The following is a 17,092-nucleotide window of genomic DNA, read 5'->3' on the forward strand; positions in this document are numbered from 1 at the left end:
CCAAGGTGAAGTTCTAGGCTAGCGGTCAGCGCTGCGCCCCCTGGCGGTGAAAGTCGGTTGGTGCCTGGGCCTTAGGTGTAGCAGGAGGTTGTGTGCACTTCAGTTAGGTACCTCCCACCCTCAGGTGTCAGACGGACCGGAAATTCCCAGGAATGGTCTCAGTCCGGGGAAAACAGAAGTGTGCCTGGTGTCACAGTTTATTGTTTATAAACCATGAAAATTACAGCTGTTGCTCAGCACAGACCAGTAATGCCCACTGTAGGGAGGCAGTAGCAGGCACCAGAGGCCTAACTTGGCCCAACCCAATGGGGACACCAGCCTCAACTGAGTTCCCAAGGGAGACTTGGCACGTTGGCATGGGTGCTGGATAGGTAAAGCATGCAAGAGAAGGAGGACAGAAGGGACATGCAGCTGGAGAGTATCGGGACCCAAATAAAACAGGATAGGTTGTCCTCCCTCTCACCGGGGAGGCTCGAACCTGGCTGCCAAGGCTGTGGTCAGCATCAATGGGGCGAGGGGGCTGGGGAAGGGCAGAGTTGTTAATTATACCCACCGTTCCAGGTGCCCTCTCTCCCAGTAAGCCTCGGGAGCACAGGACAGAGATGGAATAGGGCTTTCTATGCCCTTTAAGATGCCAAGGGCTGGGCCTGGGGCAGAGACTTGATGGGCCTGGGGCCTAGGCCAACAGGTAACACAGAATGAAGGACATCCAGTGATAAGCAGGGAGAGTTCCCAGGGACGCCCTGGGAAGACACAGCTGGCAAGGTATGGGGCAGGGTCACATGGTTAAGAAAAGTTTGGGGAAGAAGCTGCTGGGTAAACAACCCGACGCCCAGAGGCTTGGGGAGCAGAGCTCAGATGTGAAAAGGGGGCCTGAAAGGCTCAGTCCAGCTTGGCAAAGCCCCCAATGGTGACTTTCCTCTCAGGCTTGGTGCCCACCGGCTCCTGCAACTGTACGGCGCCGCCCCCAATGAAGCAGAAGGCAGGGCATACAGGCCCCGAGCAGTCCAGGGGGCACTCTAGGAGCCCACGGAAGGACACAGCATCCAGGAAGGAAACCCGCCCCCGCTCATAGTCCAAACAGATGCCTAGGCGGGGTGGCAGGGGTACTGTGCAGCTGGCTGCTGGGCCGTCCCTCCCTGTCAGCCCTGCATTGGAACTTGCTCCAGAACCCAGCAGGATCTTGCCCATGCCGATGGTCAGGAAAGCAAAGGGTGGCAATGCCTCCACTGCAGCATCTTCAGCACCGCTGTCGTGCCCACTGTCCGGGTCGTATCTGTAGGAGTGGGAATACGGAAGCAGGATGTTGGGAGGCAGAGGAACGGAATGGAGTGGGATCAAGGAGCTGAGATGTTGGAAGGTTGGGGGACAAGAGGTTGCAAGTGTTAAGGTGAATCCATGTTGAGGGGGTTGGATTGTAAGGCTTTTAGTCTGTGCAGGAAAGGAGAGTGCATGAGAAAGGTGTTGTGAGGAGGACGGGACGGGGTGTTGCTACAGCACACTGGGGAAATGTGGGTCTTGTCAGGATAGAGGCTGCTGGGAACCGTGGTGCTAGGGACATCAGGTTAGGGATACAGGTTTGACAGCTGGGGATGTTGGGAGGATGAAGTCACTGTGATTTAAGACACGGTGGTGAGGGCAGGGGCAGTTCGAGGGTGTTGGAAGATGGTGTTGGAGGAGAGAGGAAGGGTGTTAGAGGGATACAGGAATGGGGCCGACAGAATTCCAAAGGGAATCTGTGTTGGGGAGAAGACATCTTGAAGAAATGGGATGCCGAATGACGGAGGGCTGGGAGGATAAGGTTCGGGAGGGAAATGTGGGGGAAGTGTTATGAGACACCCCGAAGCAAGGAAGGCTGTGGAGATTGGTTGAAGGGAAGAACTTGGAGATGTTGAGAAAGAGGCAGGTGAAGGAAGTCTCAGGGAGAAAAGTTTTCATGGAAATTAGGTGCTGGGGGCCAGGACATGGGAGCTTAGGTGGGTGTGTCCTGGTCCGAGTGACAGATGGAAGAAAGAGGTAATGGCTCTGCTTTCAATCAGTCCTTTTCCCAACCATACACTCTGAAAACCAGTCCCCAGAGCCCCAGCTGCTGAGCCTACATCTCTTCCATCCACAGGCCTCTCAGGATGGTTTCCATGCTACTTGCTCTGACCCAGCCCCACCTAGGCAAGTCTGGATGCCCGTCACCACCCTCACCAACCCCAGCTCCTTCCCAGGGCTTCATCCCCCCCACCTCTTGCAGAAGGGCCTGACCTGGGGCTGATCACATCCGGGGCACCCTGGAAGCTTTCCTGAAGCTTGCTCTCCAGCCCGACGCCCACCTTGACCAAGTAGGAAGCAGGGTCTACGGCACAGGCCCAGTAGCTGCGGCCCTGGGTCACAGCGACATCACCCAGGACCACGTCCACACTCAGATGGCAGCCTGTGAGCAGCCGCTCAGCAGCCAACAGCAAGGGAAGCCCTGGGATACTCCGCACCGCTCGCTGGTCCTTGCTGATGGCTAGCCGCTCTCGGCTGGCACCCCAGCGGCCATCAAGGAAGAAGTGCAGGACTAGAAGCAGGAGGTTAAGACAGAAGGAAGGATTTCAGGGACACACCGGTACTGGGGATTGTAGGGTGTCAGCACACACACTGGGAATTTTGGGCACAGGGAACAAGTTGTCAAGGAGTTCGGTCACCAGGAGCTGGCAGGGAATAGGGCGTGGGAGACTGAAATAGAGACAGAGGGAAGAGAGAGGCATCCCAAATAGACATGGGAAGCCAGGAAGAGCCGCAGTGGACTAGTGGGCAGAGAAAACGGTGTCCCATCTTTAGCTATCTCATTGTTTCTGCAACCCATTCTCCACGATTTGCCCTGTGGACCATCTCTCTATTGGTCCCATTCCTAACACCACTGACCTGAACCTTCCATCCACTCTGGTGCCCATACCTGACTCCTAAACCCAGCCCTGACTCTTCTGCCCTCTACCCGAGAGCCAAGCACACTTGGTAAGCCACCTCCCTAACATTGACTGAGCCCTTGCTATAAGTCAGAAAGTACCGTTTAATAATGGTCTCATTATCAAAACACTCTACTAAATATCATTATGACTTCTGTAGAAGGGGGTCTCTGAAGTTCAGAGAGGGAGAAAAATGTAGCTCAAGACTCAGAGTTGTCAAGGGGCAAAGGTGGGCTTTGAACCCGGGCAGTCTCGCTCTAGAGGAAGTGCGTATGCCTCACACATTAAATTGCACAAGTTATATAAGTTAAATTGTATTGTATTGCCTTTCCGGCGCCCATTGGGAATGAGCTGAGTACTTGGGCCACCCTGTGCCCTCTGCGGTATAGGATGCTCATCTGTCTCATGAAGCCACCAGTGTGTGTACTCACCAGGTGCTGGGGGCGTGTGCAGGTGCACGTCTTCACTGTACTCCCCGTAGCCAGCCTTGTTGCAGCCCCGGACGCGAAGGACGTACACAGAGCCCGTGTCAGGGTTCTCAAGAAGGGCACTGGTGCCCCTCACCTCCTCCCGTCGCTGCCAGCGTGTAGGGCCCGGCTGGGCGGGGACATCCGTGCGCCGGAACTCAACAGTGTAATGCCAAGCAGGTGGTGAGTGAGGAGGCAGCCGCCAGCACAGGAAGATTTGGTCATAGGCAAAGGTACGCTGGGTGTCAATGACGGGCGCCTCGGGCACTGTTGGAAGAGACAACGGGGTCAGTCAGAGCCTGGTCACTGGCTTGGGATGGAGAATGGGGCGGGTAGGAAAGAGGACGCAGCGGGAGCCGGGGGGGTGAGTGTGGGTGGGGGAGCTGGGGAAAGGAACTTTCTAGGCACTGGGTGGGCAAAAGGCAGGGCCCCCGAGGAGAAAGAAGTGGGCGAGTGCTGGTCAGGGGCAGGAGCCTGAACTCTGGTCCTAGTTCGCAGCTACCCTAATTTGGCCTGAAGTGAGCCGCTTTCCCTCTCTGGGCCTCAGTCTTCAGTCCAATGACAGCATCGGACCAAATGAGTTTTGAGGGTCCTTACAGCTGAGAATCTTTGAGGTAAGAAGGAGCCCCAGAACGAGGCAGGCAAAGGCCACTGGAACCCAGGCAAGAGAGCCCTGAGCAGGAAGGGATGTATAAGGGTCGGGAGGGAGGTAACGGGGTCAGCAAGACAGAAGACAGGAAGGCAGCAGAGGGGAGCAAGCTTGCTAGCAGCGCGGTGCATGTAGATCAAGGGGAACAGAGCGAAAGTTCAGAGGACCAGGGTCAAGATAATGAAAGGCCAGAAGGGCCAGGATTATGCAACAGCCTAAGGAAGGCAAGTGGGAAGACCAAGAACTGAGGGTACAGTAGGAGAGAAGGAAGCAATACGTGGGTGGCCAGGCTGTGTGGGAGCACAGGGAGAGGAATAGGGAGGGGCCCAGCGGGTGGCAGGGCCCCCAGGGCAGGGCTGCTGACTTGCCTGGGGTGCTCCGGAGCAGAGTCCGCGGTGGCCACAGCCTACAAAGAGAGAGGGAGAAGCAGCGCTGAGCGCGGTAGGACGGTGTGGCAGGGTTGGCTGGGTGGGAGTGGCTGGCCGAGCCAGGCAGGAGGCCAGGAGGTCCCTGGTGGGCACTGCCCCCCGGGTCCGCTGCAGGGGGGAAAGGGAAGAAGGCGCTGATTGGATACGGGCCTGGCTGGCTCCTTACCTCTCAGGAAGTTAAGCTCCGTCAGCAACTTCATTTCCCGTCCCACATCCAGTTGGCAATGGCGGAAGGAGGAGCTGGCAGCTGGCCGGAATGTCTGGAGGGCCTCAGTGGCTCGGGCAATCCTAGAACGGGGTAGGCAAGAGTCAGGCACTGCCAGGTGGGCAGCAACCCCTCCCTGGTATCCTGCCCTACCTATCCCTAGAGTCACTGCTTCAGGTCTACCTCAGCATCAGTCTGACCAAATGAAACTCCTCGCGTATTCTAGACACTGCCCTAGGCATTAGCTACACCCATGATGCCCACCTCCCCGGAGCCTGAACCCTTGTGCCACGCCCCTCAGTACCTGTTATGCAGCTGTTTGGCTGCTTGTACAAAGCAAGGCTGGTCTGTTTCCTTAAGGACTTCCTGGGCATAACCCACCAAACCCGAGCCATCCAGCAGGCTCTGGTGCTCATGGATCTGGGCGCTGAGCCGGGATAAGCGCTCCTGTTGGCACTCTTCGATGGCCTGAAGCAGTGAGGCCCGTTTCTCTTCCAGCACTGCCCCTAGTCCCCGAACCAGCTGGGACACCTCCTCTTTCGCCTGCTGACCACTCACCTGTCCAAGGAGCAACACCCAAAGGATGAGTGACTTACTATCATCTTAAAGGCAGTACCTGCACCACACCGTACTATCCTGGGGAACTACGCTGATTTCACCTATCCGTCTCAACTGGGCCAGGGTCATGACTGGCAAAGCACCTACACCACAGATATTGTCACCTCCTGATCATTTGTCCTCTTTCCAAATGCTCACATCTTAACTGAAGGCTAGAGAGAAGCAAGCCTCTTCTATTTCCTAGATTTTTGGCTTGATCTAGGAAACCAGTATTAATCCCGGGCAAAAGTACAAAAGTCCTATTAATGTTATACCTACTGGGATCTTTAAAAGAAGTATTTTTATGTGCATAGGGGTTTTGCCTGTATGTATGAGAACCAAGTGTGTGCCTGGTAACTATGGGAACCAGGAGAGGGCGTTGGATACCCAGAAACTACATATGGTTGTCAGCCACCATGTATGTGCTGGGAATTGAATCTGGGGCTTCCGGATGAGCAGCCAGTGCTCCTACCCCACTGATCTCTTTCCAGCCTTTATCTCCGGCTGACTTTGAACTCAGTGTGTACTGAAGAGAGATCCCCCCTGCTTCATTTCTCCAGTCTTGGGATCACAGCGTAAGACACGGTGACCCACTTAAAAGTTTAATTAAATGATTAGCTTTTATAATTTTTAAATATATAATTTATTTACATTTTTGTGCTGGTGTTATGCTTGCATGTATGTCTGTGTGAGGGTGTCAGAAAACCCGAACCTGAAGTTGCAGACATCTGTGAGCTGCCGTGTGGGTGCTGGGAATTGAACCCGGGTCCTCTGGAAGAGCAGTCAGTGTTCTTAACCACTAAGCCAACTCTCCAGACCCTATTAATTACATTTTTTTTTAAAGAATAATTCAAGTGCTGGAGAGATAGCTCAGTGATAAGAACAAGGAACCACTGAGCAAGGACTGAGTTCAGTTCCTGGCATCTATCAAAGGCAGTGTACTCCGTGGGCAACCCCTCTACATGGGGCACACTCACAGACACACACATACACACACATTCCTAACACCTGATTAATTTTTGTAATTTAAAAATTATACAGTTACATTATTTATTTTTAATTTAGTAGTGCGCTGTCTGCATGTACACCACTACATGCCAGAAGAGGGCAACAGATCCCTTTATGGATGGTCTTGAGCCACTATGGGGTTACTGGGAATTGAACTCAGGACCTGTGTAAAAGCAGCCAGTGTTCTTAACCACTGAGCCATCTCACCAGACCACTGCAGTTACATTTTTTAACTTAAAAAACTTTAATTTAATTTAATTTTGCCAGCCATTTTTCTGTTTTATTGTTGCGGTGACTTGTACTAATGCAGCAGAAAGTTTGCCTACTCTTTCAGCATATTTTTTATTTTAGAATATGTATTTCATTTCTGTGTGTGTGTGTATGTGTGTGTGTGTATGTGTGTGTATGAGAGATTGTGTGTATGTGTGTCTGTGTATGAGAGATTTTGTGTGTGTGTCTGTTCATTTGTGTGTGTATGAGAGATTGTGTGTATGTGTGTCTGTGTGTGTATGAGAGATTGTGTGTGTGTGTGTGTGTGTGTATGTGTGTGTACACCACATGTGTGCAGAAGCCCTTGAAGACCAGAGGAAGATATCTGATCTCCTGGAGCAGATCCCAGATGATCATGAGCTACCATGTAGCTGCTTGGGAACTGAACCCGGGTCCTCTGCAAAAGCAGCGAGTGCTTTTAACCGCTGACTCGTCTCTCTACCGCCACACAGATGCAGATGCTCCACCACAGGCCCCTTCAATTCCAGGGCAATATATTTGTGAAGAAATGGCGGGATAAATGGATTTATGGGCTGGAGTAGTCAATCCTAGCCATGTTGCTAAGAGACAAATAGGGAAAGGCTAACAGTGGAAGATAAGAGCTACTTCACACAGTTGGTCGTTTGAACGCATCGCCACAGCCCCAGTTATCAGTGTCTGGCGAATAAGAGTGTTCTGGGGCCTCCGTGTATGAAAGAGAGGCTTTTCCAAAAAAACCCTTCTCTCTCGATGCAGGTCAGAAAATGCACTAAGTGCCCTTTCTGAAACGACAGTTCCTCCAGCGACTACAATTTGAAACCACCGTTACGTTAATCGTTCATATTTCAACCTACCTCCTTCATAGTCTTAATCGCTTAATATCACACCCAGATAAGAAAGGCCACGACGGCACTAACGTCCACGTTTGGACCACTGGCTACGCTGCACGGTGGCTATGCCATCGCTGCCATCCACTGCACTGCCAGTTAACTCAGACATGCCCCTGGCTTCACGGCTGTGCTCATGCTGAGCTCCTTAGCCCCCTGCTGTAGCCCTCCTATGCTCCCTACAGCCCCAGCTCCTGCCTAACCCAGGGGACTGAGGTTCTTGCCGGTGAAGTTTAACCGGAGCCTCCACCCACACGTCCATGCCCTTCCTCACCTCAGTATGCCTGATGGTCTCTTCCAGCTCGCAAATCTGGGTCTGCACTGTGTCCTGGTTTCCCAAGATGTATGCCAGGCTCTTTGTTAGCTTATCCTAAGGGCAAAGAAAGAAGTGGGCATCATCCTAGGCATCATCCTGGCTCTGCAAGAGGCAAGTAATTAGGAGGTGTGTGGTGGTGTGTGTTAGCACTAGGCTGAGTAAGTAGAGGGTCTTTACCTTGAGGGCCTGGTAGGCACTGAGTACTGGTGTGATCTTGTGCCCACTGTGGGTACGCCGTACCCTGCAGAGTTGGCACACCAGCCGTTGACATGTCTTACAGTAGTGGGTCACCTCTTCCTTGTGGTCCGGACACATCAGACCCTAGGGATACAAAGGAAAATTCAATAGCCACTTGTGTGTGTAAGGATGCTGACCTACTGGCTTGCTCCTCTCCAGCGGTCAGATGAGAGGGAAGTGGGAATAGCGCCACCTGATGGTGAACACCAGGCATGAAAGCATTTGTGAACTGTCCAAGCCATGGCCTAGCATTGTCTCCATTTACTTCAAAAGCACAGAGTAGTAACAATAATGGTGATACACCTGAGCTTTGTTCACCACTGCGCCCAACGCCTAGAATAGCGTCTTGCACATAGACAACTTGTTCGACGTAATTTTCCTGTGTACCCAGGCTGGCCGTTAACTTTCAAGTCTTTAATCACATTTCCAAATGTTGGGAACCCAGGCATGCCGTACCACGATAGCACTTTGTAGGCAACAATCATCTGTGACCCTATCAACAGCCCTGCAGGTATAGTTACTGCAACAGCAAGTAGATTCTCTCCTCCCTATGCACTGGTGAGAACGTACACCCATAGGTGTCGAATCACTTGTTCAGTGAATATTAGGGACATGGGCTGCTAGGCCACCAGGCGTGATGGTGCGTGTCCATCTGTAATTCTAGTGCTCAAAAAACGGAGAAAATGGGATTTCCATGAGTTCAGGGCTAGCCTGGGCTATATGGCAAGGTGCTGTCCCCCTTTTTTTTTCTTAATCTTTTTATTTTGAATTATATGTATGTGTCTATGTGCAGAAAAGTTCATAAAAGTGTAGGGGCTAGAAGAGGCCAGAGGTGATGTATCTCTTGGAGCTGAATTACAGGGCTAATTCTCTGGAAGAGCTCTTAACCACAGAGCTCTCTCTCCAGCTCTAAGACCCTGCCACACACAAATGCACACATGCACGCGTGCGCACACACTACACACACACACACACACACACAACTTTACCTATCCCACTTTGGAAGCCCCCATGCCAGCCACCCCTCCCCACCCTGGTTCAGCACCACTGTGGCCCCTCCCACTTCAAACACTGCACGAACTGTCTCACCTTGGGGCGGAACGAGAGCGTGGGGAGCGTGGGCTCGTGTTGGGCCTTCTGAGTGCCCCAGGGGTGGAAGAGCTTGAAGCATTCGTTACAGAAGGTAGCTCGACACTCGGTGCAGCCCTTGGTGGCCTCTAGTGGTGGGGGCTTGCACAGCTGGCACAGGATGGCGCCTCCCACACTCACACTCTGTCGGTACCTCTCCACCACTCGCTCTAGGGTCAAGTTTCGGAAAAGCCCGGAAAGGCCCCGCTCCCCCAGATCCACATCGCCCTGGCAGGCTGGGCACGGGAATATGATCGTCTGGGGGTGCAGGGCACCACGCTTCCGCCCGGGGTATGTCCCAAAACCTGTAGAGGGACCCAGGAGGTAGAGGTGAGGATTACAGCCGGGTGGGTGGGGGGTGGGTAACATCTGTTCAATTAAAAAGCGGAATTTCATTGCGCCAGAGATCTGCTCTCATTAGAATTCAGACAAAAGCAGTAAGCAGCTCCACCCCAGAAGGACAGACAGATGCCCCTGACCCTCTTCCATCTTTCTACATTCCCAACCCATCCCACAGGCCCCAGCCCCACCTGACTTAAGGAGCCGGTCCAAGCGATCTGGCTTGGGGAGAGTTCTCCGAGAGAGGCGGGGGCTGCGGGTAGAAGGGGTGGAAGCAGGAGAAGTGGGCTCCGAACTCGGATCCCCACCATGGCCTATGTACCCCTGCTGGCCCAAAACCTCCCGGGCACAGGCCTGGCACACGTTGTGGGTACAAGGCAGCACTAGAGGCTGCTTGTACATCTCTTGGCACACTGGGCACAGCAGTTCCTTCTCCATGTTCTTCATGCTTGTCTGTGGAGGGACCAGGAGGTTGTGTGAGAGCTAGGACACTTGGGCAAATCTCAGCCCGGTCCCTCGGCTTCCAGGAAGGGCAGCACAAGCTACTGCTTTGGCCCAGTACCCGCCTTGGTTGGCTCACACGCCTTCCCAGCTCTCTGTCTCCTGTTTCTGCTCCCCTCTTGGGGACCTTAAGGTCCAACAAGAAGATAGGTTGGAGCTCTGGCCTCCCCCAGCATCGCGCCCCACCCCCATCGCTCCCGCCGCAGCATCACTGGCAGGCGGTCCCCCGCCTCACCTGTCTCCATCCCTCCATCTCTGGAATACCAGCGTGCTCCTTGCATTTATTTCAAGGGCAACACCCATTCTACAGCTGGGTGCTGTCCCCCGCCCCTTTCTCTAGCAACCTTAGACGCATGACTGCTCCCCGCGGCCAGGGTGCGCTCGCTCTCTGAACCCGCTGGGCATCGGCCGGCGCCCAGCACCCATCCTCCATTCCTCAATTCTATTTCTTCTCGTCTCCCCAAATCAACCCATTCCTCATCGCCTCCTATACTAGAGCTATCAAGCCCAGTCTGGAGGAGAAAACCCAATCTGGGGTGGGGGGAGCGCCCCGCCTACCTGCCCCCTCCCCACCGGAAGTATCCCTCCCCCTTTTGGTGAGGGGTCTTCTGGCTATTCCCCACCCCCCCCCACCTCACCTTGGTCCCTCTCTTCGCAGCCATCCCGGTCAGGGGCGCAGCTGACACAAAGGAGGGAGGGACAGGGAGGGAGGGGGAAGGAAGTGGTGGGGGGGAGCAGGGTTGGCACCGCCTCTGGGAGAGACGAGCACGGGTTACTATGGCAACTGCAGGCTGCACGGCAGCTCGCGGGGGGGGGGGTGGGGGCGGTAGGGTGGGGAGGGTCGGGAGGGGTCCAAATTGGGAACTGCACCCAGGAGCGGCTTTTTCACAACGTCTCCCACCCCCCCCCACACACACCTGTCCTCAGTTTCTTGGAAAACATCCAAGCTCACACATGCCCCTTATCATAGCCCTGGTGCACTCCTGGCAGCTACCCCAAGCCTACCCGCTGGGTCCGGGCAGCTTCTCGCTGCCTACACCCCAGCGAACCAGAGTCTTTAGAGCACTCAGCCCTCGGCTGTCCCCAGGATCCCTGCACACCTACATCTCTGCCCTCCCAGTCATTTCTGTCTTAACTAATCCCTTCTCTACATTCCATATTCTTCCTGGACCCCCACCTGTTCAAGGGTCTGGCTTATCCCGACCCTTTACATCCCCTCCCTTCCCCTTGACCCCACCTTAACTCACACTGATGCGGACTAGTGCATCCATGATGGAAGTGAAGGTCTGCATATCCTCACCCTCAGCCATGGCCCTACTGTGCCCGCCCGCCCCCGGGTGCACGATCCTGGCTGCTGCTGCGAACCCGGGGCTTAATGCAGGAGCCGGGTGGGGTGTAGGGAGGGGTGGGGAGGGTGAGATGTCACTGCGCATGCTCCAGGGACTAGCTTCGAACTGCGTCCGTCGAAGTAGGGGGTGGGAAAAAATTCTTCCCACGTGGTTCTCCAAAAGCGGTCTAGGGGGTGGGTAACATGGAAGGGGTATTTGAGGTAAGGACCATTCCTTCTATTAGAACCTCGCATCGATTCCTAGTCATACTACTCACATGAAGCGAGAAGCTGGTTTTAGAGGAAGAACTCCAGGTGGAGAGCGCTACATCTTGGGTGGCACATATCTTCGGGAGATATTGAGGCAATCAGAGTGGAGCAGGGAGGAAGATGTACTGGAGATGACATAAATAGCAATGAATACGCGGGTGACACTAGGCCATGAGATCATGACTGAAACACATGAGGGCAGCTTGTCCAGAGAGACAGCAGATGCCCGGGTACAGAAGGCTGGAGACCCAAGCAGGGCGGTGGCCTAGAATGCTCTTCGAAGCATTATTTCCTCCTTGCCGCAAGAGGGCGCTGAATCCAAGGCGCGTAGAGGAAGAAGTAAAGCAAGTCCACGTTGGTCCCTACGCCTGCGTACAGACAACCGCGCTGGGTTTGGCTCCCCACTTTCTCCAGAGGCACGGATTGGACCCACGGACAGGGCGTGATGGGTAACCGCACCGGCGGGATGCCCGGGTTGCTCTAGCGGGGGTGGGCGTTGGGATGGCCGTCTTTTCCCGGTGGCCTCGGTAAAGCTGACGTGTCCTGGTTTCCAGGGAACTAGCATTTCCTCCGGACAGGCGGGAACTTGGGTGTGCGGGGCCGGGTGGTTCCTGGAGGTCGCCGTGGGGTGGGGGTGTCACTTGGAAGCGCTTGGAAGTAGTTGGGGGGCCGAGCTCCGGAGTGAATCTTGGCCTGACTCTTTTTCTCATCTCCAGTAGTCGGTACCGGAACCTCCTTGGCGCTGTCCTCCCTCCTGTCCCTGCTGCTCTTCGCCGGCATGCAGATATACAGCCGCCAACTGGCTTCCACCGAGTGGCTCACCATTCAGGGGGGGCTGTTGGGCTCCGGCCTTTTTGTCTTCTCCCTGACTGTATCTTCCTAGCGCTGGAAGGGGAGGTGGTGGTCTGTGAACAGAAGATGGGCAGGGGTGGGTGGCAAGGACTTTGCATTTGCTCTACTTCCCAGCCCTGTCTTGTTGCATGAGTTTCTCCTTAATTCCATCAACCCAGGCCTTCAATAATCTGGAGAATCTGGTCTTTGGTAAAGGCTTCCAAGCAAAAATCTTCCCAGAGAGTAAGTGAAACTCAGTAATTGTCTGAATTCTTTTTTAAACCTCCCCCAAACACGATGCTGAATTTCCCGGTGCTTAGATGATAAAGGAGAAATACGTTTGCTTAAAACCATCTTGAAGACAGAAGATGCTTTCAGGTCAAGCGTTGTATTGGAGCTAAAAGAGAAGCACAAAAGAGATGGGGAGGGAAGGGAAAGGAAAAGAAAGAAAAAAGGAAAACGTGGTCTGCTCCCAGGAAAGGTTTCAAGCGATATTCTTTGTCCCTGTGAAAAAAGAAAGTAAGACCAAGCCCACTGAGGGATTCTGGCACGAGTGAGTTCTACTTGAGGAGGTTGTAAAGTCTCTGCTTACTGAGATGTTACCAATAGCAGCCCCCTGAGGGAAGAATAGAGATTTAACTGTTAGCTCTTTTTTTCTCTGACTCCCTTTGTTTCTCTCTCCCTCTCCTCTCCCTTCTGGAGCCCACACTGGCCTTGAATTTCCTGTGTAGTTGAGGATGCCTTTAAAACCTTAAACGGCTGACCCTTCTGTTGCCACTTCCCTCGTCCTGAGATTAGCACTACCTTGTGTCGTTTACGAGGTTCTGGATATTGAACCCAGGTCTTTGAGCATGCGAGGCAAGCTCTCTACCAACCAAGGCGCATCTCCAACCCCAAGAGATCGGTTTTTGTGCATGATAACCCTTGTCAGATGGTTCATACAGAGATCTGGTGGAGAATTAAGCTCATACAGCAAAGTTGGCATCAGGACCAAACCACTTGGAAAGCCACATGCTTGGAAACTCAAGCCCCATGATAGACACACCCAGTGACACCAAAGCCTGCCGCGTGGCTCCATTCCCTTGTCCTCCTCTAGGATGGACAGCCCTGGTGCAGGTTTCCAGAGCATCCGCCCAGCATGCTCAGAACTTCTGTCTCTTCCACTTTGTCCCGTGTGTTTGTTATACTCTGAAAGAAATTGTTGGAAGACAGAATCCTTGTCTTTCAGCCAGACAGTGGCGGCACAGGCTTTTAATCCCAGTATTCCACGCAGAGGCAGAGGGAGGCAGAGCTCTGTGAGTTCAAGGCCAGCCTTGTCTACAGAGTGAGTTCCAGGACAGACAGAGCGACACAGTGAAACCTGTCTTGAAGGGAAAAAAAACAATGATCTTCTTTGCCTTCCCCTCTGGCTCCTGCTGGACAAGTGGACCTCTTTGTCCCTCTGCCCTCCCACCCATACATATCCTGTCCTGTTAGAGAGGCCACTACCCTCTCCTAAATAACGGGAGCAAGCCTGCTCTCTGCCCTTCTAGAACATTTTATTTTTTTAAGATTTATTTATGTGTTTATTTTATATATGAGTACACTGTAGCTGTCTTCAGACACACCAGAAGAGGGCATCAGATCTCATTACAAATGGTTGTGAGCCACCAAGTGGTTGCTGGGAATTGAACTCAGGACCTCTGGAAGTGCAGTCAGGGCCCTTGACTGTTGAGCCATCTCTCCAGCCCATAGAACATTTTCTCTTTTATTAATTTACTTTTGAGGCAGGATCTCACTGTGTTGCCCAGGCTGGCCTTGCCTTGAATTCCTGGGCTTAGGCGATCCTTGCTGTCTAGGCATATTCCAACACATTCAGCTTTCTTTTGTGTGTGCAGGGAGGCTAGGAAGTTAAATGAGACGTGGGGCCAAGCTAGTAAAACAAGACACCTTTCATATTCGGTTCTAGTTCATATTCTGCCTTCCTGTTCTTAACCAGTGTTAAGGCATTGGATGTCCCTGGCTGTTCTGGAACTTGCTCTGTAGAGGAGGCTGGCCTCGAACTCACAGAGATCTGTCTGCCTCTACCTCTAGTGCTGGGATTAAAGGTGTCCCCATGCCTGGCAGGACATTCCTTTTCAGGCAGGTTTCTCGAAGGGTTCTAGACTGCCCCTACTTTTCTGTTTCTCTTTTGAACGCCTCCTGACACTCCCTGTCCTCACCTCCCCAGTTCTCCTCTGCTTGCTGTTGGCACTCTTTGCGTCGGGCCTCATCCACCGAGTCTGCGTCACCACTTGGTACGTACCTGACGGCTGGGCAAGCGGTACAACGATGCTGTGCCTTGTGGTACCGGATCCACCTATGACATAGCCAGTCCCCTCCCTTCCCATTATATCCCTCCGCCTCTGCTGTCCCAGGTTTTTTTTTTCCCCCTTAATTTCCCAAGCCTAAATCTGAATTCTTTACCTTAAGCTGGTGTCTTCTCTGCTAGCAACATGCCTATGGTCTAATGATGTATTTTCACCCCCTAGCTTCATATTCTCCATGGTTGGCCTGTACTACATCAACAAGATATCCTCCGCTCTGTATCAGGCAACAGCTCCCGTCCTCACACCGGCCAAAGTCGCAGGCAAGGGCAAGAAGAGAAACTGACCTCCGAAGAGTAATAAAGTTGCTTCTTTGTAGCTGTGTCTGTGAGCCACTAGACCTCATCTGCCAGTGCCTGAACTGGGCAGGCGCTGCAGAGGCCCCCACTTACAGGAGAGTCACTGTGGAAGGGCGCAAAAATGATCTGAAGGCTTAACCTATGGGGGAGAGGGTTAAAGAGTATACAATACAGGAAGGCGTGATTTCAGAACCAGGGTAGATGTTTCACATTGTTATTTATTAACTGCTGTGTGTGTGTGTGTGTGTGTGTGTGTGTGTAAGTGCACATTATGCAGGTAGTCCAGGAGGCTGGCAGATGCCCTTTATTACCCTTCAAAACCAGGAAAGGTGTTGCAACGAAGTTGGACCCTAAACTTCTGGTCTGTGCCGTCCTTCACGGGACTGTCGCTCCAGCTTCCCATCCTGAGAAATGAACTTTTGTTCTTAACTTTCGCTGCAGGTTGGGAGGTGAGAGTCCCGGCCTCAGCCACCGGGTCCACCGTAGCATGAGCAAAGTGCCTGTGTCTGTGAGGATCCTGGGTTAATCACCAGTCCTTGCCTCTTGGCTCTGGCAATTTTGCCTCCCTCCCCCTTTATCTTGTATTCGAAATGTTGGGAAATTCATGAATCTTTTCAGTGTAGATCAAGGATCAGCTAGTCCACAGCTTCAGCCAATCTTGAAGTGAGGCAGGTGGCCCCAGATCTTACTTTGTGCTGTCAGTGTTCTTGTCCTTTAAAACACCCTTGGGTAACCTTTCCTGGCGAATACAGCAAGATTTAGGGGCTGTCCATTTGGGTCACTTTTGTAGACTCAATAGTGCCTCATAGTGGGCTGGTTAAATGAGAAAAAAAAAAACAAAAAACCAAACGTATCTTTCAACCATTCTAGAACAAATTCCTATACATTTAGAGACACCTAAACGTGAGGGAATAAGGCTCAGTAAAGATGAAGCTAAGAGTCTCAGGGACTCTGGTCAAGGATTATTTAGAGGCCATCCTGCCCTAATCCCTCTCCCTGGCCGAGAAGGGAGAAGTGCACAGTTTGCATAAAGTGCCAGCAGAGGGCACTGTGACCCCATCTATCCTGGACGTGCTGGCCGACCTCTCCCTACGAATTGGTCCTAAAGGATTAGGCGGTGCTCTAGTTCTTTGGAAGCCAACCTAGAGCACCCAAAGGACCAGACACCTTACTGGAAGGGTAGAGCCATCCCTCCTTATTCCTGGGCTAGGAGTTGGACAAAATTTTCAGTAGAGATCAGTCTTTCTGATCATCTCAGTTTCAGACTCATCTGATGAGGTTGAAGAAGTGTGACCGTGTAGGGCCCTCAGAAGGGGGAGGGGGGAGGCGTCCACAATAGGTCCTGGGTCTCTGGGAAGGTGATTGCTTCTAGGTGTTACATTCAGGCTTTCTCCTTGCCTGGAGTGGGAACACTGGGTAGGGCACATATAGCCCAGGGATAAGGAAGACCTCCTGAGGGTCTGAGGTTTTCAGAAGGCTGGCTGGGTGGAGCCAGGCAGATAGCATCGCTTTTAAGGCTAGGCGAGAAGAGCAGAGAACAGGTGACCTATCGATCTATACACCTGCTAACCACCTACTGTGCGGGACCAGGGGCAGTATGTGCCTCAGGAATAATGACCCATTCCTCAGGAATGGGTGGGTTTACAAGGCAGGTTGGCGCCAATAGCAGCTTTATACTCAACCTATCTGTGGTGTCTAGTTGTAGGTTACACACACCTGACCTGCCAATTAACCCTGACAGAGATATCACAGCCTCTAATCACCATCATTAGGTAAAGGGGGCCTGAGGACACTGTGGCTTCCAAGACCCGAAGGTGAAAGAGACAAAGGAACTTTGAGTTCCCGGGGACTCTGCTCCGCCTGGGTGGTAGTAGATCTATGGGAGAGAGAGGCATCTCCCTGGAGGACAGAGGGAGCCAGATGTTTCCTCCTGTTCGTTCACACGTGGCAGCGACACCCGCAGGCACCCGCCTCCAACTCCGGAAACAGGAGTAAATAATACGTGGGCGGAGTCGGTGTAGTCTGGCCGGAGGCTTCTGGCCCCTGACCTGACGTGCTCCTTGGAGTCAA

General features: G+C 53.0%; 2 protein-coding genes across 6 annotated transcripts; one reads left to right on the top strand and one right to left on the bottom strand.

The window, feature by feature from the left end:
• Positions 1-190: 190 nt before the first annotated feature.
• TRIM46 (tripartite motif containing 46) lies at positions 191-11,275 on the bottom strand (the record flags this gene model as incomplete). 4 transcript variants are annotated; one of them, XM_080915411.1, is made up of 10 exons in its annotated part: positions 191-1,276; positions 2,254-2,551; positions 3,371-3,673; positions 4,650-4,771; positions 4,993-5,246; positions 7,704-7,799; positions 7,923-8,066; positions 9,072-9,415; positions 9,641-9,902; positions 11,198-11,275. In XM_080915411.1, the coding sequence occupies 10 exons, from the start codon at positions 11,258-11,260 to the stop codon at positions 883-885; spliced, it is 2,280 nt and encodes a 759-aa protein (XP_080771537.1). In that variant the 3' UTR covers positions 191-882. The 4 variants fall into 4 exon arrangements, with proteins under 4 accessions (XP_080771537.1, XP_080771536.1, XP_080771538.1 ...); XM_080915410.1 differs by lacking the exon at positions 11,198-11,275 and adding an exon at positions 10,589-10,612; XM_080915412.1 differs by lacking the exon at positions 2,254-2,551 and having other exon boundaries at positions 1,080-1,276; positions 11,198-11,260.
• Positions 11,276-11,879: 604 nt separating this feature from the next.
• KRTCAP2 (keratinocyte associated protein 2) lies at positions 11,880-15,041 on the top strand. 2 transcript variants are annotated; one of them, XM_080915454.1, is made up of 5 exons: positions 11,880-11,996; positions 12,264-12,418; positions 12,558-12,621; positions 14,588-14,654; positions 14,889-15,041. In XM_080915454.1, the coding sequence occupies exons 1-5, from the start codon at positions 11,993-11,995 to the stop codon at positions 15,007-15,009; spliced, it is 411 nt and encodes a 136-aa protein (XP_080771580.1). In that variant the 5' UTR covers positions 11,880-11,992; the 3' UTR covers positions 15,010-15,041. The 2 variants fall into 2 exon arrangements, with proteins under 2 accessions (XP_080771580.1, XP_080771581.1); XM_080915455.1 differs by having other exon boundaries at positions 11,897-11,996; positions 12,267-12,418.
• The last annotated feature ends 2,051 nt before the right edge of the window (positions 15,042-17,092 follow it).

The sequence above is a fragment of the Micromys minutus genome (assembly GCF_963924665.1).
Source record: "Micromys minutus genome assembly, chromosome: 4".
Classification (NCBI taxonomy): Eukaryota; Metazoa; Chordata; class Mammalia; order Rodentia; family Muridae; genus Micromys; species Micromys minutus.

Bases quoted from the DNA above. Each gene is read 5' to 3' on its own strand.
- KRTCAP2 (XM_080915454.1), top strand. The intron at 12,419-12,557 runs GTATCTTCCTAG...CCATCAACCCAG, and splicing joins TTTTTGTCTTCTCCCTGACT to GCCTTCAATAATCTGGAGAA. The intron at 12,622-14,587 runs GTAAGTGAAACT...TCACCTCCCCAG, and splicing joins AGCAAAAATCTTCCCAGAGA to TTCTCCTCTGCTTGCTGTTG.